At 40.2% G+C, this 25,000-nt stretch overlaps 3 protein-coding genes across 5 annotated transcripts in view; 2 read left to right on the forward strand and 1 right to left on the reverse strand.

The window, feature by feature from the left end:
• The window catches only part of bin2b (bridging integrator 2b), an 18,182-nt gene extending 12,456 nt beyond the window's left edge, over positions 1 to 5,726 (forward strand). The window contains exons 6-12 of the mRNA XM_017479661.3: positions 978 to 1,085; positions 1,205 to 1,290; positions 1,969 to 2,044; positions 2,126 to 2,208; positions 2,852 to 3,431; positions 4,202 to 4,303; positions 5,109 to 5,726. Of these exons, the coding sequence (XP_017335150.1) occupies positions 978 to 1,085; positions 1,205 to 1,290; positions 1,969 to 2,044; positions 2,126 to 2,208; positions 2,852 to 3,431; positions 4,202 to 4,303; positions 5,109 to 5,219 (1,146 nt within the window). The 3' untranslated portion in view covers positions 5,220 to 5,726. The remainder of the gene's footprint in view (positions 1 to 977; positions 1,086 to 1,204; positions 1,291 to 1,968; positions 2,045 to 2,125; positions 2,209 to 2,851; positions 3,432 to 4,201; positions 4,304 to 5,108) is intronic.
• Positions 5,727 to 7,514: 1,788 nt separating this feature from the next.
• On the forward strand, positions 7,515 to 15,052 carry slc48a1b (solute carrier family 48 member 1b). Its single transcript, XM_017479663.3, has 3 exons — positions 7,515 to 7,919; positions 10,352 to 10,519; positions 11,171 to 15,052. Exons 1-3 carry the CDS (start codon positions 7,790 to 7,792, stop codon positions 11,305 to 11,307), a joined length of 435 nt encoding a protein of 144 aa, XP_017335152.1. The 5' UTR covers positions 7,515 to 7,789; the 3' UTR covers positions 11,308 to 15,052.
• Positions 15,053 to 15,076: 24 nt separating this feature from the next.
• Positions 15,077 to 25,000, reverse strand: part of hdac7b (histone deacetylase 7b) — a 15,883-nt gene continuing 5,959 nt past the window's right edge. Inside the window, exons 8-19 of one of the 3 annotated variants that reach the window (XM_053683512.1) lie at positions 24,926 to 25,000; positions 24,029 to 24,147; positions 21,822 to 21,971; positions 20,833 to 20,897; positions 20,651 to 20,729; positions 20,240 to 20,341; positions 20,017 to 20,114; positions 19,774 to 19,892; positions 17,504 to 17,637; positions 17,310 to 17,394; positions 17,047 to 17,185; positions 15,077 to 16,684 (exon numbers count right to left, since the gene is read on the reverse strand). The exon at positions 24,926 to 25,000 is cut by the window's right edge and continues 43 nt beyond it. In XM_053683512.1, coding sequence (XP_053539487.1) covers positions 16,612 to 16,684; positions 17,047 to 17,185; positions 17,310 to 17,394; positions 17,504 to 17,637; positions 19,774 to 19,892; positions 20,017 to 20,114; positions 20,240 to 20,341; positions 20,651 to 20,729; positions 20,833 to 20,897; positions 21,822 to 21,971; positions 24,029 to 24,147; positions 24,926 to 25,000 — 1,238 coding nt within the window. In that variant the 3' untranslated portion in view covers positions 15,077 to 16,611. The remainder of the gene's footprint in view (positions 16,685 to 17,046; positions 17,186 to 17,309; positions 17,395 to 17,503; positions 17,638 to 19,773; positions 19,893 to 20,016; positions 20,115 to 20,239; positions 20,342 to 20,650; positions 20,730 to 20,832; positions 20,898 to 21,821; positions 21,972 to 24,028; positions 24,148 to 24,925) is intronic. The other 2 variants (XM_053683510.1, XM_053683511.1) reach the window with 2 other exon arrangements.

The following is a 25,000-nucleotide window of genomic DNA, read 5'->3' on the forward strand; positions in this document are numbered from 1 at the left end:
CTCAGTTGGAATGAGCTACAGAATCTCAAATAACTTCTTATTCACTCCATGTGCTCACTACGTAGTGTTTAATGGTATGATGGTGTCGTCAAACCCTCTCTAGTGCACTTCACACCCAATTACACACCAAGATATGATTAAAAGGTACGATTAAAATACGCTTATTCGGTGATCTCTTCTTCCGTCGAGTGACGCAACGAGATCCTGACCTGAAAAAAGAGTAAGGAAATACAGTGGCATTGAGACTTTGTAGAAATTGCTATATTTTATATATCTGCATAAAACACCTCGCAGGAATGTAATATCGGATCATTTTCCTCAATAAATAAATAAATAAACGACTTATTATAGTATTTTTTGTCTTGTTTGTTTAATCCGGTTCGCTTTGTCTATTATTAGGACGTGTGTGAAAATCCGATGATGTTTTTTAGGTCGTATTTATGCAGAAATGTGGAAGATTCTAAAGGGTTCACAAACTTTCAAGCACCGCTGTACACTAAGTGAGGGGGGGGGGGGGGGGGGGGTTCAGATAAAGGTTAGGGGAGAAATTGTAGAGAAAAGAGAAATTAGGCGGAAAAGTTCTTGAAATAAAATTAGGAAAAGGTTAGGGAAGAAGATTTGGGAAAAGTTATGAAAGAAAAATAAAACCGTTATAGTTTTTATAATAATAGATAAATAAAGAAGTTATTCATTTTTGAATATTTGATGAGTCATTTGTGCCACTCCTAATGGATAAATGCTTAAAAAAAATAAAAATAATAAATGTTTTCATGATGAAGTGGTCATAGTTTTTAAAAAAAAATAAAAAATAAAAAAAAAAAGTCTTGTTGGTCATAAAAGTTTAAAAATGGAGATGTATTGAGATCCATAAAGTATTTTAAATGTGCAAAAACACTGCGAGCTTAGCTTTACGCGCTCCTGGAACTTTTTTAAAACCGTGACGTGTGTGTGTGTGTGTGTGTGTGTGTGTGTGTTAGGAACGAGTTGCTAAACGTGGACGTAAGCTGGTGGATTATGATTCGGCTCGTCATCATCTGGAGTCGCTGCAGAGCGCCAAGAAGAGAGACGACGCCAAAATATCCAAAGTCAGTTGTTGTTGTTGTTGTTGTTGTTGTTGTTGTTGTTTTCTCTGCAAATGTTGTGATTATAAAATAATAACCCTCACGCTCTATGCTTGTATGACGTTGGTGTTGACGTTCCTCAGGCGGACGAAGAGTTCAATCGAGCTCAGAGTGTGTTTGAGGACATAAACACAGAGCTGAGGGAGGAGCTGCCCGTCCTCTATCAAAGGTCAGGGGTCAAAGCTGGTGTACATGTGGTGTGTGTGTGGTGTGTTTGTTTTGTTTTGTTTTTTTTTGTTTTTTTTTAATAAATCTTTTTGAATTGACGTTGCCGTGCGTACAGTACGTATTCACTGTCTGGAGACGCGTGAAGCATGGTGGCGGCAGCATCGTGACCCGCGTCACGCTTCTCGTGTCTGATTCTTCTCCAGAACTTCGTCGATGATGTGAAGTGTCAATCATGATGATAAAAGTGCTACAGCTGTGACCTTGCATGCAAAGCTGCTGTTTCAAAGCACACCACAAACATATATATATATATATATATACACACACACACACACACACACACACACCCTTTCGCTATACCACAATTGTGACCTTTATAAGTATATACCACATTAAACACCAGCAGTGCTGGAAATGGTCGAGATGCGCTCTGTGTATCTTTTATTTTATTTTATTTTTTTTATTATATATATTTATAAATGTAAATACCTCCCATAATATCTATTAATAATAACATCACTATTATCAAACACGGTTCCTCGTTATCTTCCCCATCACCCCTCAGCCTCGTCTTCGTATCGGTATCGGTATCGGTTTAGGACGCGTCGTCAGTTCGGTCTGAATAACGTACCCGCGTTCTGTTCCACCACTAATGCTCTTGTGTGCGTTCCTCTCTCAGTCGTATCGGCTGCTACGTCACCGTGTTTCAGAACGTCTCCAACCTGAGGGACGTCTTCTACAAAGAGATGAGTGTGGTAGGAGAACGTTTCCTCTCGTCTTTCTTTGAGCTCGGAGGTGAACAACATTCCGCTAAACGGCTCTGTTTCTTCTTCCAGTTAAATCGCGACATGTACAACGTCATGAAGAAGCTGGAGACGCAGCACTCCACCAAAACCTTCATCATCAAAGGCCTTAACAGGTACCTCACACCTTACCCGCACCTTGTTCAGCTTCATCGTAATCACACAGGAGGGGTGCGTGCGTGCGTGCGTGCGTGTATATTTGTAGAACAGCAGCTCTGACGGGAGTGCAGCTTTATATTAATGCGCTCGTTCTGATACGTCATCGTTTCTATAGCAGTAAAAAAAACGTATGAAATTGTTCCTGGTGACGTTTTCTTAAAGTAAGGAGACGTTTGTACGTTGTAACGGTTATGGAAGGAGTCTCCAGTGTCAGCGATACGTTATCCGGCATCTTCAGGACCGAGGAGTTTACACTTCTTTGCGGTTTCTCACTAACACGGAAGCTGCGATTTTTTTCATCGATTTATTTATTTATTTATCTTGAGTGGAGAGAATAAGGAGACGCTGGTGAGGGAACGAGTGTGTGTAGCTGCTGTAATGTAAGCCAGAGCAGGAAGTGACTTTAAAATGTAACTATAATTGGTTAAAAAGTATGGCTGTGTGGTAACAGTGAATCTGCTTCATCACGTCTCCCTGTTGTTGATTTATTTTACTGTAATGGAACAACACGCGCTGCTTTATTCCTTATTTAATAAATTATGAGCATTAAGGTATAATATCTTTTAGTTCCTGAAGTTCAGTGTGTTTGTGTTTCCTCAGTACCGCGTCTAAGAAGAGGAAATCTCTGACCATCTCTGCGCCCATCCCCTGTAACACGGCGTTTCCTCCCGATCATCCGGGTCTGAGCAAACTCAGCGTTCCCGAAGAACTCGCACACAAACACGCGGACACCACGCGCTCTGGTAACACACCGCCGGGAACGTCCGACTCGGACGACTCGAGCTTTGCCGGAAGCACCCCGAGCACACCGAGTCGGCAGTCCGTGTGCTCCGGGAGCGAGGGCGCCGAGCATCACGTGAGCGACGAGCATCACGTGAGCGACGGGAACACGGCCGACGCGGCGGCGCAGCCGGGAAGCGAACATGCCAAAGAGGAACACGTTTCCGGGTCCGCTCCGTTGGACGACACGCCCACGTGTGAAACTCAAGCTGAGGAGGAAGATGAAGCAGAGGAGTCCATCACCACGGCGACAAATGAGGAGGAGACGGGACGTGAAGAGAAAGAAGACTGTGAAGGAGGAGGAGGAGGAGAGCAGGAACAGAGTGAAGAGTTCCGGAAAGAACCAGAGGTCACGAGTCAGGAGACCGACGCATCACGACCGCCTGGATTCCTCTACAAGGTGAGCGCTTTAGCTGTAACCTCTAACCTCTAACCCTGAACAGATTAAACACGGGTTTCTAGCGTGTGCAGGACAATAATCAGCGACGGTGTGGTGAGACCTGAAGCCACTACTTTTATCCATTTATAGTTACGATTATAGTTCCTGTTCTCCCTCGTGTAATAGCAGCTTTCCCTCACCGTCCTTCTCTTCTCTGAGCACCGACACTGGAGACTCCTTCCATTCATTTAAAATAAACATCTCCTTACAAAAATCTCCAACATATCTATTATTATTATTATTATTATTATTATTATTATTATATATATATATATATATATATATTTTTTTTTAAAAAGCTTTTATAAAGCGGAACGTCCGCCGTACTTGTCCCCGTGAACGAGCTGTTGCTATAGAAACGATAACGCATCAGAACGAACACGTTAATATAAACTGCGCTGCTGTCAGAGCCGCTGTTCTAGAGAATGAATCAACACCACCTGACCAATCAGCAGCTTTATTAGAATTTAGAAGAAGAAAGTTTCTGTTCATCTTTGAGTCCAGTTACGTGAACCTGAACCCCGTAGGACGCCATATCGCTTTTTTTTTTTTTTCTTTTCTCCAGGATCTGAGGAATCTCCGTTGCTGGTTTGTCAGCATTAATGATCTGGCGCGTGAACTTAACCAGGGGTCTAAACTCACTGTGTTGTCATGACTATCACGGTTCATCCCGATCAGTTCTGCCCTCGAGCCCAACAGAACCAAAGCGTCTTTTTTGTTTTGTTTTCCAGGCCGTTGCTCTGGAGACCCAGGAATCGGACGAAGGTATACTACTTCTCTTCACTAAAGGAGACCTGCTCCTCGTATTTGTTGAAGAAGAAGAAGAAGAAACGGTGAGTGTGTCTGTGTGTGGATGTTTTTATGGTCTCTAGCAGGGGGCAGTAAAACTTTTTTTACACAATCGACCCCAAGTAAGCGTTCTGAATTTTCCGCAAGACTTCACCACCCTTTTTAAAATTCCACATTTATTCATTTATTCTATCCAGAGCCATCTTTCACGCAGCAGTCTGAACAGACTGATCAGGAAACGCAGGAAAACCTCCTGCACAGTGACGTTAAACACGCTGACCCGCGCTCTTAAAAACTTTGTGCTGTCGTCGTGATTGTCGTCATGAACTGGATCTCCAATCCAAAAACTCCGTACGCTACGTTCGGAAATACTTTATCTAGAAACTGCAGAAGGCCGCTATGCGAAGCGGAGCTTTCAGTCGGTTTGAAGGCGGCGTGAGGGGATCGTGTAACTCGAGCACTAACTGTGATAGGAAACCCGGAAAGCGAATAGAATAGTACATGAATGAGATTCATATGAGATTAATGAGATTTGTGACGCAGCAGTAGTGTGTGTTCAGCAGAGTTAGTATTGAGCTACGCTAGCACAGCGTGTCGGGAGAGTCACACGTACACTTCGTTTAAACGTGGCTTATCTGATTGTGACTCCTAAGAACATTTTTAAATATTAGTGCACAAAGATATTTCTAATATTCATTTGTAAAATGATTCCATGAAACAACGAGAAGCAAAAACCGTGTACTAGTGCTCTGTGTGAAAATAACTCTATTGGTGCACCGCTAGTCAGATTAAAGTGTGTGTGTGTGTGTGTGTGTGTGTGTGTGTGTGTGTGTGTGGTGTGTGTTGCAGCCGGACGGCACTGTGTGGGCGATCAGAGAACAGGACTGGATCCAATATAAAGACCTGACTCTCCTCTCGGGCATCGTCACGGAGACGATGATTCAGAGAATCGACTCCTGAGTCACGTCTCGCCATTTGATTCCTGACTCAGCAGCTCAGTTGACCCTGAGACCACAACACGTGCTTTCAGTTCTGCAAGCAGAGAACCCAAGTTCCTTCCTCAGCCGTCCTCTTCACTTTCATTTACACATTTCCAACAAACTGCATGTTTTACACTTTACACAGGGGTGTGTGTGTGTGTGTGTGTGTGTGTGTGTGTGTGTGTGTGTGTGTCCTGACCTGACTGTTTATTCAGTATTCAGTATTAATAGAGCATTGTTACAGCTGAAGATGATTTCAGTGTTTAAAGTGCAATCATCATACTTCTAAAACTATGCTTTTAAAAAAAAAAAATCATGTTCTTTTTTCTAAACTCTCTTTCTCTCGCAAAATTTGTAAAATTAAAAAAAGTGATATTAATATAGCGAATAACTGTGAAACATCCCGAACATTTTATAAACCCTTTTTTTTTTTTAATGCGTACAAATTACTATTCAAATTATATTCAATAAAGATTTATGTCTATAATGTTTGTTTATTGTTTTTTTTTATTCAATTGCAATACAATTTGTAGAATATTGAACCCAAATTATTATTTTGGTAATTGCGCCACCTGCTGGAGAACTTCTAGCAGATCATGAGCAGACTGAATGCCTGTGTCTTCGGGCTTCATGTGTTAGATACAGGAGGGAAAGTTTGCTTTATGTCGGTAAATAAGTTTATGGGGAAATTATTTTAAATAAAAAGCTAATTGTTAATATGAAATATTTAACGCTGATGACCCAAATGACAGAAAATGTGGTGTTTTTTTTTTTTTTTTTTTTAATATTACAAAAATATAGGTTAGGACTGTGATGATGCAGAGACAGAAAATCTGTTTTTTATAAAGCTAACCTGTTCGTTGGAGAGAGAGACAGGTGAGTGTCACGTGATTTTGGAGGTGATTTACATTTGTATATTTTCCTCCCAAAAACAGATTTAAATATGTTAGACAAATTATTATATAAAAAAATGTAGAGGCATTATTTAAATATGTACAGTAATATTTTTCTGATTTATTTGAGCCTTTCCACTAGGGCTGGGCGATAATGATAACATGATATCCCACAATATTGATTGATATTTTTATTAGGCCGCAGGTGAACAGTCAGTTCTGGAAGTTGACGTGTTGGAAGCAGGAAAAATGGGCGAGTGTACGGATCTGAGTGACTTTGACAAGGGGCAGATCGTGGTGTCTAGACGGCTGGGTCAGAGCGTCTCCAAAACAGCAGGTCATGTGGGTTGTTCCCGGTATGAAGTGGTTAGTACCTACCAAAAGCGGTCCAAGGAAGGACAACCGGTGAACCGGAGACAGGGTCATGGGCGCCCAAGGCTCAGTGAAGGCTCACCCATCTGGTCCAATCCCACAGAAGAGCTACTGCAGCACAAACTGCTGAAAATGTTCATGCTGGATCTGATAGAAAGGAGTCAGAACACACAGAGCATCACAGCTTGCTGCGTATGGAGCTGCAGAGCGGTCAGAGTGCCCATGCTGACCCCCTGTACACCACCGAAACACCTACAAAGGGCATGAGGACTGGACCAGGGAGCAATGGAAGAAGGAGGCCTGGTCTGATGAATCACGGTTTCTTTTACATCATGTTGAGGTCGGGTGTGTGTGTGTGTGTGTGTGTGTGTGTGTGTGTGTGTGTGTGTGTGTTGCTTACCTGGGGAAGAGATGGCACCGGGATGCACTATGAAAAGAAGGCAAGCTGGTGGAGGGAGTGTGATGCACTGGGCAATGTTCTGCTGGGAAACCTCGGGTCCTGCGTTCATGTGGATGTTACTTTGACACATATAACCTACCTAAATATTGTCGCAGACCAAGTACACCTCTTCATGGTAAAGGTATTCCCTAATATCAGTGACCTCTTTCAGCAGGATAACGCTCCCTGACACTGCAGAAATAGTTCAGGAACAGTTTGAGGAACATGACAAACTTCAAGGTGTTGACTCGGCCTCCAAATTCCCCAGATCTCAATCCGATCGAGTGTCTGTGGAATGTTCTGGACAAACAAGTCTGATCCATAGAGACCCCACCTTGCAACTTACAGGACTCAAAGGATCGACTCAAAACCATTTTTAATAAAATTCTCGTTAGTTCGTTGATATTATTTATAACTGTAATAACTTTAATTCTCACAGCTCCCTGGATGTCCTACAGAGACTCCCCACTTTGAGAACCCTTGAACAAACAAGAAAGCTTGTTTGTTTACGGTTGTTTGTTTGTGTATTTATTCCAGTGTGTCCTCCGGTGCAGCAGGTGGCGCTGTGGTTCCTTGGTCAACTCTGGAACTCCCCTTTGCTGTGTATTGCATAATAATCGCGGCTTATAAACACAGCCATGAACGCCTCATGAACATTACAGCCTGGTAAAACCCCGCGTTTCATCTGATCGAACTTTTCAGAGTATTTTATTTGGTATTTTTAAGCCTTACTGAGGTGCAGGATCTGCTGCGTCTCCTCGCGACATGTTCAGAGCTGAAACGCTTTCTGATTAGCGTGTGAAGTGGATTTGTTTTTAGTGGTTTAATGAGGTCATTTCAGGTGTAATGGCTCCCAGAAAGACGTACATCAGTGTGGGTTACTCCTGTGTCGGGGTTCTGGTGGGATTTTCAGCTTTCCTGGTGTGGAACATCGTCTACAAACAGCCCTGCACCTCCGCCATGGGAGGATTATCAGGTAACTCATCACCTTCCAGCGCTCACTGCACTTGTGCACTATCTAGGTGGTGACGTCACACACCTGCACACACTACCTAGGGCACTAGACCGTCATTCAGGATGCGGCTTCTGGAAATCCCTGCGTGTTCCTTTTGCTTTTATTTAGCAGTGATCCTCGTAGATTCAATTAATTACCAATTAATTACCAATTAATCAGTTAATACATCAATACATTTGAACGCTGTTTGTTTGGTGGTGTTTTTGCTTTATTTCTCACTAAGGTGTGTTCCTGTGAAGTCCCATCAGGAATAGATCAGTAAAACACCTATACATAATGAAACATATATATTTATTTATTTATAAATATATTTTAAATAATAGATTTTACTTTGTTTAAATAAATAAATAAAACAACTTGATTAATCACTGATTAAAAAAATAATTTTATAATTTTTATAATGTATAATTATATATAATAAAATATTATATAATATATAATTAATTAATATATATTGTAACTTATTTAACTTTATTTCATTTATATATATTATATAAATATATATTATAATTTATATATATATATATATATATATATATATATATATATATATATACACACACACACACACACATGTACATATATGTGTATATATATGTATATGTGTTTATTCTTCATGGGAAGATGTCCCAGAGTAGTTCCATTACAGCCACAAAAGATATATGAATATATATGTATTGTTTGTTTCTTCTGTATTGTCAATCATCTGACCTTTCTACATGGCGAGTAAGCTTTATCTTAAAGTGTTGCCTCTTTATTGCACAAGTTCCACATTTTTATATATATATATATATATATATATATATATATATATATATATATATATATATATATATATATATATATATATACACACACCACAGTGCTACGTGGAGATCATTCTGTGCTATCTTTGTTTTTTTAAATAAAGAAAACAAGGATGAACAGTCCATGCTCCAGACCAGTGGTCACCAACCCTGTTCCTGGAGATCCTTCCTTCCTGAAGACTTCAGCTCCAACCATAACCGTGACACCTGACCACCTCATCATCTCCTTAAGAAGTTCTCGATCAGATAAAAACGGCTGTGTTCGCTGGTTGGAGATGAAAGCTGCAGGAAGGTAGATCTCCAGGAACAGGGTTGGTGACCAGTGCTCCAGACTAAATCTCTAAACATCAACCCTACAGCTGTCCTCAGACCATCCCGTATCCGCACCTCATCTTTCCTTCCTCCGTAAAACTGACTGCGTCTGATTCATTGTCTTCTGGTATTTTATTGGTTTGTATGCACTTTTTAAAATCGTCTCCTCGTGCTGCGCCGTGACCAACGTGTCGCAAATCTTTATACCGGTTGCCTTGGTAACCAAATAGCCTACTTATTTAGGGTGAACTTACTGTTTAGATCGGATAAAAGAGAGTCCTTGTGGATGATTAAGGATGATTGACAGTTGTTTATGCATTCACGTTGTGTGTGTTCACGTGTCCTTACGCCACGTTCGTATCTTATATGGATAATACCCTGTCACGAAGAGGGTAACGTGTCGGTCTTGAATAATCCGCTTCGTATTCGTGGACGTCGCTGTACGAGCAATAACTCGCTTGATACACGCAGCGTTTTATTCTCTTTATAGAAAGCAGTGCCATCGGTTAAAGATGCAAACGACAGTGGTATTTTTATGAGCGTATCATTTCCGAGTGTGTCGTTTGTCCTATTCCGAGTGTGTGTTGTGTAACGTGGACTTTTGAGTGTCACGTGTCATGCTGAAAGGAAATTGTCGAGTTGAACTGTTTTTTCTCTGCAGAGTGAAATATGCACGGTCATGAAACCCAGACAGGAAGTGTGTGTGTGTGTGTGTGAGAGTGAGAGAGAGAGAGGGAGAGTGTGTGAATGACGCAGCAAAAACAAACTACCTCAAACAGTACAGTTTCACTCGCAAGAAATGTAAATTAAAAATAAACAACCAACCATTAATGAGATTTACACTGAAGGAGTCTCCAGTTCCAGTGGTAAAGCTGGAACTTTTTCGGACGTCCTCGGGACAGAGGAGTTTACGCGTCTCGACAACATGACGTTTAAACTATAAATGGAGAAAAAGTTGTTCTGTAATTAATTTAAAAAATTGCAATCGTTGACAGACTGCTGGGTGTAAAAGGGATTTAAACGCTCGGTGGACGTGCTTTTGTAGGAAATAATCCACTTTGGGGTTGTAGCAGTATTTCTGCTTCATTACACCACCATGTTGTTGATTATTTCCCTCGAACAGCGTGATGCACACTGTGTTTTATGTAAAACAGTTGTGGTATTGGTTAAAGATGTGAATGATCATGTTAAAGGACCATGTTAAACTTCTCAGTTGTACTCACTACTTCTACTGTGTGTGTGTGTGTGTGTGTGTGTGTGTGTGTGTGTGTGCAGGGGTGTTGGCGCTCTGGAGTCTCATCACTCACATCATGTACCTGCAGGACTACTGGAGAACGTGGCTGAAGGGTCTGAAGTTCTTTCTGTTCGTGGGCGTGTTTTTCTCCGTGCTCTCCATCGTCGCCTTTATCTCCTTCCTATCCGTGGCCGTCTCACGTAAAGAGTGTAAGTGGAGCACGATGATAACGATGCTCATACACCATCACGCTCCAATCTGGCAACCCAGAGCTCATTGCAGGTTTTATGTTCTTAACGCATGTGAACGTTGCCAGATCAACGCCGCAGTTTAATCCTCAAAACAGATGTACACACATTTAGTTGTGATAAACCTGCGTAGTGTTTGATATCCAGGAGAGTATTTTATGTGAGTATTATTATTTATTTATTTTTTAAAGATCAAAAGGTTAAACAGTAAAGAAAATTTTTCACAGAATTCACAGCTCGTATTTACCAAGGGTGCCAATATTATTTATCCTAATTATTGAATTATTTTAAGATTAGTTTATTATTACTTGTTCTTATGGTTTTTCTATTATATTATTATTTTATGTCTTTTGTCTGAAATATGTATTTTTCCCCCCAGCTTAACGCAATTACTATTTATGAATATTTTAATGCTTTCATTAGGTTATGGATTATTTATTTATTTATTTATTTATTTAAAAAGTGCAGCTTTTATTTTTTTGTTTTTGTATTACTGAGGTTAAGGATAAAGTACAGTGCCATTATGTTAATGGAAGGACCTAGTAAAGGTATTAATGAGTGTGTGTGTGTGTGTGTGTGTGTGTGTGTGTGTGTGTGTGTGTGTGTGTGTAGCGCTGAAGGACCCTCAGAGCCTGTACCTGTCGTGTGTGTGGAGCTTCATGAGTCTGAAGTGGGCGTTCCTCCTGAGCCTGTACTCTCGCCGATATCACAAAGAGTTCGCCGACATTGCCATCCTCAGCGACTTCTAACACACACACACACACACACACACACACACACACACACACTCACTCTCTCTCGTACATGAACACCTTGTCTCACAGGTTGCACAGTGAGTTGAGACATACTGCTACACGTTCTCTTTTTATATGGCTGTGAGGATGAAGGCGGTGACGAGCGGTCGTCACGGCGACTAAAGAGATTAAAGGAAAACTCCGGCGTTTTTAAAAAAAATTTTTTTATCCGTCTCTCTCTCTCTCTCTCTCCACCGTGTCTGTAGCGGACGTGATTACAGCACGGTTGAGAATCTCCTCACGTTTCCCTGCACCGCGTGGGGAAAACTCACTTATGATAGAAGTCAAGGGGCAGAAGCTGAACCTCCTACAGAAAGCGATATGTTTCCTCATCTTTCCTGTACAGTAGGGAAACGTAGCCTCAATTGCACTGCGCTTTTCTTTTTTTTTCTTTTTTTTTTCCTTCTCGTCGGCCTCGTAAAACCATCGCCGATGAATCGTCCGTGTAGAAACTTTAAGAAAGCGTCGCTCTGCGTCGTGCACCGGTCATTTCCTGACCTCTAATAACCACCGGAAAGTTGTTTCCAAAACTAAAACAGACGAGTGGTAGCTTTTCTGTTTCCCCACCCGAGCACTTTATGGTTACCGGAAAACACCGAACTCTCTCTCACACACTCACACACACACACACACACACACACACACACACACACACACACACACACACGTTTCTACCTTGCACAAGTGATGTGTGAAAGGATGATTTAGGAGCTGTACCACGTTTAAACTACGCTTTATTCCTCTTCGAGGTCTGCTTTGGCGCGGAGGGATACTACACCTTCAGGAAAGGTTAAAGTACCCGGAACTACTTTTTACTTCACTACTGTGTGTAAAAGTTGTAGATAAATGTCCGTAAGGAAAGACTTTCCTCATCCTGCAGGTCTGTAGTTGTGTGTGTGTGTGTGTGTGTGTGTGTGTGTGTGTGTGTGTGTGTGTGTGTGTGTGTGTGTGTTTAAATGTTTAGTGCTGTAATTCTGTAACAGCTGCCCCCAGACTTCCATTATGACTGAATTGGGAGTACACTGTTTTTTGTTTTGTTTGTTTGTTTGTTTGTTTGTTTGGAAAGGTGTTGACTACACACTTCACCCACACAATGCTTTAGGAATAGGATAAAAAATCATTTTTTAAAACTCCGGAATGGTCCTTTAATGCGGGTCGTACGATGTTGAATAGATTTTATTAGCGCCGGTGCTTTTAATCTACTTTTTGTATAATTGTGTGATGCGTTTCTGAACCTTTGCCAGTTTTAAAAACATGCAGGTCTTTTTTTCCCCTTCACTTTTTATGAAAGGCGTGGCTACGGAGCGTCGCTGGTGACATCACTACTTCGTAAACACACTGCGTGACCGCGAGTTAGATCATTAAATATGGTGGCATTTTCATAAAGAGTGAGCGGTGTGCTGCGACTACAGTCTGGAGTGTATAACACACACACACACACGGGTTTACGGTAACCATGGTGACTGTAGTATGTATATTTGTATATGACTGTGTGAGCGATGTAGATGTTCGAACAGTTCACGCTTTAGGTTTATGGTTGCTTTTTAATGACTGTATGTCAGACGTGCTTTGCAGGAGTTTGTTCAGTTAAAGCAGTGGATTTGAGCGTGAATCGTCTGCGACGGGAAACCTCTCCGTTCTGTAGACTGCCATGTCCTAGTGATGTTCTAACGAAACGTTTTGTTTTTCTTTCCACGTATAATGTTCTGATTTCACATTCCAGAACAGTTCCTTACACGTCGTATCGTTTGAATTATTCGGATGTTTTATCGAATTGTCGTCAACGATAGAACCGTGACATTCATCGCTTTTGTATATTTTACACTCTTTCCGTGGAAGGGAAAAAAAAAAAAAGATTGCTTTAATTGAACAAACGGAGGGTGATATTTTTATCGGAAAAGTTGTTGCGTGCAGAAATTTAATAAGACGTGTACGCGCGTGTAAACTTGCTAAACTTGGCCAGCTTTACTAAAACAAGCGAGCGTAAGGGTTTTACTTCGCAGGCACCTGTTTGAAGGAACAAAAACAACGGCTACGATTTGTTATCCTGTCCGCGTGCATTAATACGTCGTGGCCACGCGTTATTTATTAGGGGTGTAACGACCCGGCGATTTGGATCGATGCCTTGATTTTAAAAGGCGACAACATACGTTGTTATTATTATTATTATTATTATTATTATTATTATTATTATTAATAATGATGGAAAAAGGACAGGCGAGAGTGGTGTGGGAAAAAATGATTAATATATTTTTAAATTGATTCAATTATTTTATTGGCTCGCAAGATCATTTAGCTGTAACTACAGCTGCAACAACTAATCAATAAAATCGATAATAATCGATTATGAAAATCGTAAGGAATCTCATTAAGGATCAGTCGGTGTGCGGCGGTACATTTACTCATTACATCTGTTCTGAAAACACGCTTCGGAGAGTAAATACTAAAGTGTCTCAAATCTCGTGCTGTACACTTGCACTATGCACTGTGTACTCTACCGTCTAGTGCAGTGATTCTCGACCGGTGGTGCGCAGACCCCTAGTGGTCAGTGGTGTAATTGCAGGGGGTCTGTAGGAAAGTTTTAAAAATGTTTAAAACATCTCATTTGAATATATTTTGATACATTTAACAAAAAAAAAAAAAACAATATTATTTAAAATTAATCAACGTGGTTATTCGCAAATATCACATCGCTCACTGGTGGATTTATTTTAAATTTATTTACAAATGAAATGATCATTTGCAAAAAGTTCAACAAGTTCAAGTGTCGCAGTGATGGATAAAATAAACGAAGGATAATTCAGAGAGTCGAATTAAACGTCACACCGACAAAAAAATCTTGAAGTGTTTTTGATTCAATTTTCGTGTTAATTGCTGTGGAGTGAAGCGGTGCTTGTGGATTGTTTGAAACACGCGAGGGGTCCAGAGCTCACCGGAGCTTGAGAACCACTGGTCTAGTGTACGACTTTTAGAAAGGTAAGATCATCTCAAGTGGAACACGGTGGGTTTTTACTAACCTGAAAGTTTCCCCCCATCCGATTAATCGAAAAAATAATGTCAACTAATCGATTGTGAGAAGAATCGCTAGTTGGAGCCGTAGCTGTAACGCTCCGAACCGTTTCCCTTGAACAGCGGGTTCGCTCCGGATTGTCGTGTATCGATGAGACGGTGATTCGTTGTGTCGTCGTTAAATTGAATCATTGCATCATGAATCGAATCGAATCGAATCGTGCCATCAGAAGTGTGACATTTACACCGTGTGGTCGTCACCGGCGCGGCTCCGTACTCCTCGTATCCGGGATCGTTGCGTTACGATAAGGGACGCGGAGATGCGTGATAACTTTTTAAAATGTTACTTTCAGTGTATTTATGCCTGTATTAATCTCACTGATTTAAAAATAAAACGAAGAATGCAGCGACACAACCGAGTGAATACCGCTGACCGTTCGTCAACGTCGTGAGTAAAAATGTCGTTAATGGCGTGAATGTAGCGAATGGTTTGACGTGAGACTTCCGCGTGCATCGTCGGTCATAAAAGCGCAGCAGGTTGCAGCCACTCGCGTTTCTGTTTATCTGAAGAGAACAGATGTAAACGTTTTATTGTTATTCAGGATATGGATCCTACGGATAATGTTTGTGTGTCTTTATATACGTTTCCGCGTGCACATCATGTTAATAAAACACTTTTATTGGAATTACGGATCCGTGTCTCCGTGGTGTTATTCGTGTGTTTTATGTTGAAATGAAATTTTCAAAGACGAGTTTTTATTTGTATTTTTAATGCTTTGGGGCGGGACTTTTAAAGCATTTTAAACACCGCAGTTTGAAATATTTTTATTCCACACACTGTCACAAAACAAAATGCAAACATGATTATTTTTTTCATACTTTTCTGTAGAAATAGAAATGACATTTTATTCATGGTTGCCTTTCAGGACACTCAAGGTCACTTTACAACACGAAGGTCAAAGCTAAAAACTAGATCAGAGTAAATGAGAGGAGGTCGACTTAAAGAAAAGGGTTTTTCGAGTCAGAAATCACTACGTAATGTCATGGAAACAGACAAAATTAGGAATAAAAATGATTTCAGCCTTTGCTGCCTAGAACTTTACGGAGGTTTTTATCCATGTTTCACCTTAAGGTCAAAATTTGTGATATTTCAACCTCGCTTACAGACGTCTTTTAAAAAGGCGAAAATTCCTGCGAGGAACTTTTTAAATAAAAAGTGAAATTGTGTTTAATAAAATCATTAAAGTATTATATCAAAGACTTACAATGTCTATAGCTGCACTCTGGACATTAAAAAGAAAATAAAATGTCCACATACAGTTACTTCTATTTTTAAAAACTGTAAAATAATAATAATAATAACGTGGAGATCAGATTCAACTTTGGAACTCATCTGCGTGAAAGTGCAGATAATTCAAATAGAAAGAAATCAAACTAATTTCATAATTAGTCATTCAAATTAGAACTTAGGAGGTTTTTTTGTTTGTTTTAAAACCTGGTCTCACTTGCAAAACTGTAACAACTCTCATAACTTCTTTTGAATAAAATGTACAAAAAGGTTCAGTTTATGTTTAGGGGGCGGGGTTAACGCTTTTTCAAATGTAACAAACTTAATGAATTGTGTATGAATTTAAACAGAATTGAACCACGTCACCCGCATGCCTTTACATTTATACAAATACTTCAAAGATCAAGTTCTTTTTTTTTTCTTTTTATTTTTCATTAAAAACCGATGGTGCGGATTTAAAATAGTTAATGATAAAGTTACATTTCACAGAAATGTGATCAAAGTTGTAGCCAGGTTAAAGGAAAAAATATATTGAAGTGTTTGTTTTTTAAATTTGTGGCACACAAGAAAAAAGTCAAAAGAAAGGAATTAAAAGTTGGGGATCTTTTTCTTAAAACTTCAGTAAAGCTGAATATTGAATCAGGTACGGTACGAGTGCACTAAAATGATCATTAAGTGCAGTGATGTGTGTTTATATAAAAGGAGAAATAAGTATAAATCATTATAATTATTATAATAATAAAGCAAATGTACAAATGAATCTTTTTTTTAAAAAAATAAAACAAATTTCACAGATTAATCAGCATATTTTTAGGATTTTTTTAAGTCCTTGACGCAAAACTTCAAATAATTTCAGATAAAATTATTTTTAATAAGTCCTTTAAAGCGAGCGAGAACTGTAGAAATAAATAAAAATAGTAAAAACAACTTAAAGGCTGCTGTCTCGTCTTCCCTCGATGAGGTCACGGCTTGTCCTCGTCCTCGTCGTGCTCCACCGGCTCGGTTCCTCCTCGGCAGAACCTGAGGACCTCACAGCTGAATAGTGAGTAACGTCACGACATCGGAACTACACGCTTATAAACTGTTTCTGAGTGAGTGATACAGAACAGAATTCACTTTAAAGCTCAAGTGTAAAGCTTCGGTAATGTATTGCGTTTATGTTAAATGCTCAAAAAATACAATAAATAGTAATAACATAAATATAAAATTGAAACTAAAATTAAGATGCATACATTTATATAAATTAAGCAATTTTAAAACTTGCTGCTTTGCAAAAATTCAAACAAAACAATCTTTTTTTAACGAAATGATAATAATAATAATAATACATCATATCAAATGCTGTGTGTTCGGATGTTGCGGTGTTCTGGTGTGTGTGTGTGGTGTTTTGGTGTTACCCGGGGTATTTCGGGGTGGTCACACTGAGCGAAGCGAGGGCGGAGGCCGTGTCAGTGTGCATCGTATATTTCCTCTCGGCCCGTAACCACGACTCGCCTACGGTGTGTGTCAGATCTCTCACAGACGACCAGTACTGACCTGACACACAGACCGAGACTTTAACATTAAACACAAAGTGTTTAAACATAAACGTGTGTGTGTGTGTGTGTGTGTGTGTGTGTGTGAGAGAGAGAGAGAGCGAGCGCTCAGAACACACACTCACTGTGGATCTGTAGAACTCTGTGTAGAGACTGAACCGCTGCAGCACACGGCTTCTTCATCAGGACATCATCTGACAGAGACGCAACCTACACACACACACACACACGCACACACACACACACACACACACACACACTCAGACACCACTCTACACGTTCTGTCTGACGCAGCAGTGTTTACAGGGTCGTGTATCACCTGGTTCTCTAACAGAGCATTAACACACGCCTTAGACGCCTCACACACGGCTGTGATGTCATGACCTTGCTCTAACACCACGACAACATGACCTCCAGAGAGTTCCATCAGGTTCTGAGTGAGGAGCCCAAAACCTACAACACACACACACACACACACACACACACGTTTGTCTTAATATCCTTGTAAGGACCTTTAATTATTCATTTTGATCATTAATGCTATGCTACACCTCAATCTAACCCTAAAGGGAAAGGAAACAGTTCAAATGTAGGACTGTTCAGGTGTTCTGGTGTTTGTGTGTTTAGGTGTTTGTGTGTTTGTGTGTTTAGGTGTTTAGGTGTTTAGGTGTTTAGGTGTTTAGGTGTTTGGGTGTTTGGGTGTTTGGGTGTTTGGGTGTTTGTGTGTTTGTGTGTTCGGGTGTTCGTGTGTTTGGGTGTTCGTGTGTTTAGGTGTTTGTGTGTTTAGGTGTTTGGGTGTTTGGGTGTTTGTGTGTTTGGGTGTTTGTGTGTTTGTGTGTTTGTGTGTTTGTGTGTTTGTGTGTTTGTGTGTTCGGGTGTTCGTGTGTTCGGGTGTTTGTGTGTTCGGGTGTTTGTGTGTTTGGGTGTTTGTGTGTTTGGGTGTTCGGGTGTTCGGGTGTTCGTGTGTTCGGGTGTTCGTGTGTTTGGGTGTTTGTGTGTTTAGGTGTTTGGGTGCTCATGTGTTTGGGTGTTTTTGAGTTCTGGTAGATTCAATTAAGTTTCAGTTGAATTAATTGTACTTTTCTGAACTAGATATAACATTACAAAATAAAGCGTAATTTACTAGTAAGTGTAAAATCCACCGGTTGAATCTAAAATCGCTCCAAAAAGAAAATCACATGAAACGGAGTCATGTCACGCCGAGTCACAGTTACTCTCAATATGATTTAGCAAAAAAAAAAGACTAACTTGCACAAATAACGCAAAGTGCTGCACCACGCTGACGCCTCATCTTCCTCTTCCCATTTTAAACAAAACATCTCTTTATGCAGCGCTACAGTCACGAAGGACAGGAAGACGCGGCAGAAACTGACTCAGTACTGTGAAACGCTTCATTAGCGTTATGACCATCACATGCTCGGTAGTGAAAGTAAACGCATGTGAAATATGGCGCAAAGGTGCATTTGAAACGCAGCTCAGCGTTTTTTTCACTGTTTCATAACTTCACTGAGACTGACACCATAAACAACATGACCGACATGGGCACATGTAACTCCACCTCCTGTGCAGGGATTGATTAGTAGTCAGTACTGATGAGCACATTTGTGTGTTTGAGTCGTATCGATGTATAATTTATATATGTTCGATGTATGTATTTATGTTAAATGTACTTTTAATGGGTTTTGATGTATTCTGGCTTCATATACTGTAGGTCAGATGCATGTTAGATGAACATTCAGTGAATGCTTATGTTTGATCCTTGTGATTGCTTCTTGTGCATTTGATGTATGGTTAACATGTTTAAGTGTATTTTATGTATATTTGATGTGTGATTGATGTGTGTTTGATGTGTTTTGATATGTGATTGATGTATGTGAATGATTCGTGTTCGATGTATGTGATTGATGTGTGTGATTGATGCGTGATTGATGTATGTGATGTGTGTTTGATGTGTTTGATGTATGTGATTGATGTGTGTGATTGATGTGTGTTTTGTATGTTTGATGTGTTTGATGTGTGATTGATGTGTTTGATTGATGTATGTTTGATTGATGATGTGTGTTTGATGTATGTGTTTGATGTGTTTGATGTATGTGATTGAAGTGAGTTTGATGTGTGTTTGATGTATGTGATTGATGTGTGTTTGATGTATGTGTTTGATGTATGTGATTGAAGTGAGTTTGATGTGTGTTTGATGTGTGGTTGATGTATGTTTGATTGATGATGTGTGTTTGATGTATGTGTTTGATGTGTTTGATGTATGTGATTGAAGTGAGTTTGATGTGTGTTTGATGTATGTGATTGATGTATGTGATTGATGTGTGTTTGATGTGTGTTTGATGTATGTGATTGATGTATGTGATTGATGTGTGTGTTTGATGTATGTGATTGATGTATGTGATTGATGTGTGTTTGATGTATGTGATTGAAGTGAGTTTGATGTGTGTTTGATGTATGTGATTGATGTGTGTTTGATGTGTGTTTGATGTATGTGATTGATGTATGTGATTGATGTGTGTTTGATGTATGTGATTGATGTGTGTTTGATGTATGTGATTGAAGTGAGTTTGATGTGTGTTTGATGTCTACATTTCGCGGATACTCTCAGTCCTCCATGAGACGCTGGATGACCGTCGACGGTGTTAAACTCTGTGGAAATCAGGATGACATCAGGGGAGAACTGCTGGGCAATGGGCTTGATCACAGTCCTGCACAAATACAGGAGTGTTAGTGCACTGGGCTGTTAGTGCAACCCACACTGACCTTTGACCTGTGACCTCACACAGTCACACATGCACCTCTATGCAAAAGCTGCAGATCGTTATCTTATACCTAAACGCTGCCAAGTATTCCGTGTCTCCAATGGGTGGGTCCAGGTCACATGACCATTCCACATTGACGTTAAAACCTTCTCCATCACCCAAGCCCACCTACAGGACCCCACACACACCCACACACACACACACCCACACACACACACACACACACATACACACAGATAAAAAATATGATGTATGACAAAGCATGTGATAAAAACAAACGGATGTGTGCTCACTTCATCAGCTCGTCCTCTCACAGTGCTGCAGTGCAGAGAGATGTGGAGAACATTCGGGTCTGTGTAGAACATTTCCTGAGTTATATTACAGTGATGAACATCCTGAAAAAGAGCACAAGAGTTCTGTTCACGAGCAGCAGCGACTCGATCCGTGTGTTGCACCATGTGATGGACTCCATCGAGAATCTGCATCTGATGTAAATTCACGTATGTTCATGTATTCATGTGAATTCACGGGGAACAGCGTTGATGTTTCATGTGTGTTTATTGAACATTTATTGAACGTTTGACGTGTTTGGCGTTCGTTTCTTTAATGTTTGATGTGCGTTTGATGAATGATGAATGTTTGATCGACGTTTTGTGTGTGTGTGTGTGTGTGTGTGTGTGTGTGTGTGTGTGTGTGTGTCTCACCCAGTCAAGAATGAGAATCTTTCTGTTATGTTTTTTCTGGAGCTGTTTAGTGGCAATTGCTACTGAACTAAAAGTAGCCCTGAAGAGTAGAAAAGAGAAATAGTTATAAACTGTAAGGGTACAAAAGCGTGTGTGTGTGTGTGTGTGTGTGTGTGTGTGTGTGTGTGTACTGCAGTACTTACACTGATGTACTGGGTGATGAGTGTAAGGCATCATGTCCATGTGGTTGTACTATTGCAAACCCATTCTGTTGTGAGAGAGAAAGATTTGTACAATCGTATTCCTTCGATATTAAAAGGAACAAAAGGTTTGTACTGGATATTAATGACCCATGATAAGGCGTGGCCCACAGCCTCACATATAAAGAGAACAGATTCAAGATGAAGTAGTATTTCTTACTTGTACAAATAATGTAGAAAACATATGGAGAACATGATTAAAAAAAACATAAAGGTTTAAGCCATAGGTGCATTACATGGCTGAGAAACCCCATTTGGAAAACTGCCTGCCTGTCAGTTTGTCATTTTATAGACACGCCCCAACACCCCTTCACTCCGCCCACATCTCCGTCTCAAATTAGCAAGCACCCAGTGCAGCCAACTCTCCTGTGAGCAAAATAAAGACTCCTCCTATGCTACAAAACAACAACAACAACAACAACAACAACAACAACTTAATAACAAGAAATACAATAAAACCAGAATAAACACTGACAGCGCTTTTGAAAGATGGAGTCATTTATTACCGGTGAAGGAGACTGAACTGGACGCAGAATTAATGATGTCTGCAAACGCAGTCAATTGTTTGACAAGTCGAGTAGATGCAGTTTTTTTCCATTACAGAGAAAAAGGACAGGACGGCGAAGCAGGAAATCCATAACCAGGACAGCGAACATACTGATAAATCATTATGAGTGTTTATGGTGTTATAACTCGAGTTGGACGTGATGTCATGACAGTCCTTGCGAATGCAGAAACTCTAGTGAGCATGGTAATTCTGACTGCACTAGCATAGGTCCTGTGGGTGGAGCTTTGTGTATGCGGGCAGGAACGTGACACACACCACCTGTTTCACCTTTTGACACCCAGATGTGACTAATTTTGACATCTTAGATGATGCAGCTTTAAGTTCAGGGATGTTTAGAGGTTCCCTGTGTCTCACTGTGTCTTACCCTCAGCTGACCCTGTGCGACGAGCAGTACTAGCTCTGTTACACAGCCTGCTGCCATCATCACTGAAGGTTGCAGACAACTCAGAGGATTCGCTCCGTTCTGATGAATCACCTGTACAACCTCCAAACTGCACTGTCTGCCTCTAAACCACTGGAAATAAAGAAATAAATAAGTAAATAAGATTGGCATTCACAAGGCCAAGCACAACAGAGTGTTCCCACGATATTGCATGAAGCACAATGTGGCGCTTATGTGAATGCTTTATATGGAAACAGTTTGAGATATCTAAAAGTTCATTTTTCCGGCATGCTCTGATGATGATCTTTGTGAAATTTGGTGAAGAGTGGATGAATGGTCTAGGAGGACTCCAAAAAAGTAGGTTTTTGACATGACTCAAAATGGTGAACAGGCAAAATGGCCTACTGTGGAAAAATGTAAATCACTGATTTCGGTTTGCTCGGTTTGCTCGGTTTGGGCGATCAACACGAAATCCATAACTTATTGTTGACATGGACTAAAGATGGTCTGAGTCTAATTGGGTGAAAATCAGTAGAACAGTCCAAAAAGCTCAAATATGCTCCATATCATTTGACTCGATCATTTGACTCGGTATGACTCGGTCATTTGACTCAGTCATTTGACTCAGTCATTTGACTCGGTTATTTGACTCGGTATGACCCACAGAATCGAAAGAGACCAGTTTCATGATTTTAGGACTAACTGTTCAGAAGGTATAAGCATAAAAGTGTTTTTCCACATCTCGTGAACACTAGGTAGCGCTATTCCGAAACTGTACAGGTACCCTCAAGTTATGTTGGCATTTACTAAGTTTGTTCTGAATATGTTAACCTGGTACAGTGATATAGCCTAGCATCCATTTTGTTGTGATTGCCATCGAATTCGTCTGTTATTTGAGAACGGTTTGATTTATCAAAAACCTTTTGATAGCGTTTTGCCAACATGGTCTGAAGATGATCTGGTTCGATTGTCGTGAAAACCAGACGAATGGTCTAGGAGGAGTTTGAAAAAGTACTTTTTCAATGCATTTCAACATGGCTGACCATGGCATAATGGTATCCTTGTTCTCAGTATGAGCCCAGGAATCTAACAAGACCAATCTCATGACAACAGGCAAAAGTAATCAAAAGCTAGTAGCATTTTTTATTTTATTTGATAATTTTTGGCCACAAGGTGATGCTGTCTTTTTGAGTGCCTTCAGGGCAAGGTTCCAATGACACTTATAGAACTTCTTAACGATATGCCAAGTTGTTCCAAAATGGCCAACCTAAGAAAATTTCCAATCATTTGACTTGGAATGCTGCACAAAGTTTGAAGAGATCAGTCTTGTGATTTTTGGTCAAACTATTCAGAAGTTGTACACACACAAACACACACGAAAAGAAAAAAAAATCTCCTGACCAGTAGGTGGTGCTGTGCCGAAACTGTGCACGTACCCTCAGTTCACGATGACTTATGACAAATAAGTTTGGTCTAAATACACTAAAGCGTTACGGAGATATAGCCTCACGTCCATTTTGGCGTGTTCGCCTCTGAATTCGCCCGTGCGTTATTCGAGGACGTTTTGGTCTGTCAGAAAGCTTTTACTAACTTTTTTTGCCAGAATGGTCTCAAGATGATCTGAGCCAATGTTGGTGAAAATTGGACGAACCGTCTGGGACAAGTACGAAAAAGTAGATTTTTAAAAAAATTCAAAATGGCAGGAAAATTTATATGACGGAAAATGACGTCATAGGCTGCGATCCCCCTTGAGCCAAGGGATCAAAGTAAAAATAATTTTGTTTCTATGTCTTACAGTTCAAAAGTTATTAGCATAAACATAAGTCAAAATTTGAGCAGTTGGTGGCGCTAGAGGGTTTGAGATAGAGACTTGCTGTAGTTAATGCTGAGATTGGGGCCTGTGGGGCTTGGTCCCTAATAATAATAATAATAATAATAATAATAATAATAATAATTGGAGAGTTGACAACATTTTTCCAACAGGCTGAACACTTCTACTGATTCAGGCCAATAAAACATACAATACTGCCCCCTATCTGACAAGGTGTGCATTTTTAATGCAGCTGTGCCTACTTCATGCCACTGTGCCTCCTATCAACAAAAATCCAACACAGCTAAGAATAATGAACATAATTACAGTAAAAACTAAAACTGTGCTGAATTCTAAAAGAGAACTTCATGTTCAGTACCTTACACTGATCACTGACTCCACATTCCTGCAGTCTGTTAAAGACCAGTGGAATTCTCCCAGCATGCTTAGGGTCACAGATACAATGCTGCATCAGCATCAGTGGATCATACACCAGCCCTGAACACACACACACACACACACACACACACACACCAAAATTAGTAACAGGGTTACACCACAGTGCTGCTGAGTTCTGGACTCTGATTGGTCAGGAGGTGTTGATTAGTTCTCTATAACAGCGGCTCTGACAGTAGCGCAGGTTTATATTAACACGCTGGTTCTAACATGTTGTCGTTTCCATAGTAACAGCTCGTTCAAAGCGACTTGAAGACTTGCTGATACTCCACTGATAATAAACCCAATAAAAAGGTGTGTAATCGTTGATATGCTGAAGATTTCTGTAAGGAGACGTTTTATTTAACATTTATGGAAGGAGTGGAACGTGTCGTTATTCAGTTTACAAAAATCGACAGCAGATTGTTGAGGTTTGAGACAAATGTGTGTTTCATTGGAATCAGTGTGTAGATTTTTAAAATCGATATCTTTGAAAAACCAAAACACACAAGAAGAACACCAAAGAAGGATGGAAAGAAAGAGAGAAAGAGAGAAAGAAAGAAGGATGGAAAGAAAGAGAGAAAGAGAGAAAGACAGACAGAAAAAAGAGAGAAAGAAGTAATAAAGAAAGAAAGAAATGAGGGACTAAATTAAGAAAGAATTAAAAAGAGAAGGAAAGAAATTATGAGAAAGAAAGAAAAAAAAGTGCAAAATAAATAAATAAATAAATAAATAAATACCATAGAATCAAAACTATGAAGACTCAGATGTGTGTGTGTGTGTGTGTGTGTGTGTGTGTGTGTGTGTTCTCTCCAGCTATGAACTTGTTTTCTGTTGTCACCTGTGCTTTGGGCGTGGTCAGAGGCGGAGTCAACAGTGTCAGGTAGGAAGTGGGCGGGCTGACAGGAGAGGGTGT

The sequence above is a fragment of the Ictalurus punctatus genome, chromosome 11, assembly GCF_001660625.3.
Source record: "Ictalurus punctatus breed USDA103 chromosome 11, Coco_2.0, whole genome shotgun sequence".
In the NCBI taxonomy this organism is placed as follows: domain Eukaryota; kingdom Metazoa; phylum Chordata; class Actinopteri; order Siluriformes; family Ictaluridae; genus Ictalurus; species Ictalurus punctatus.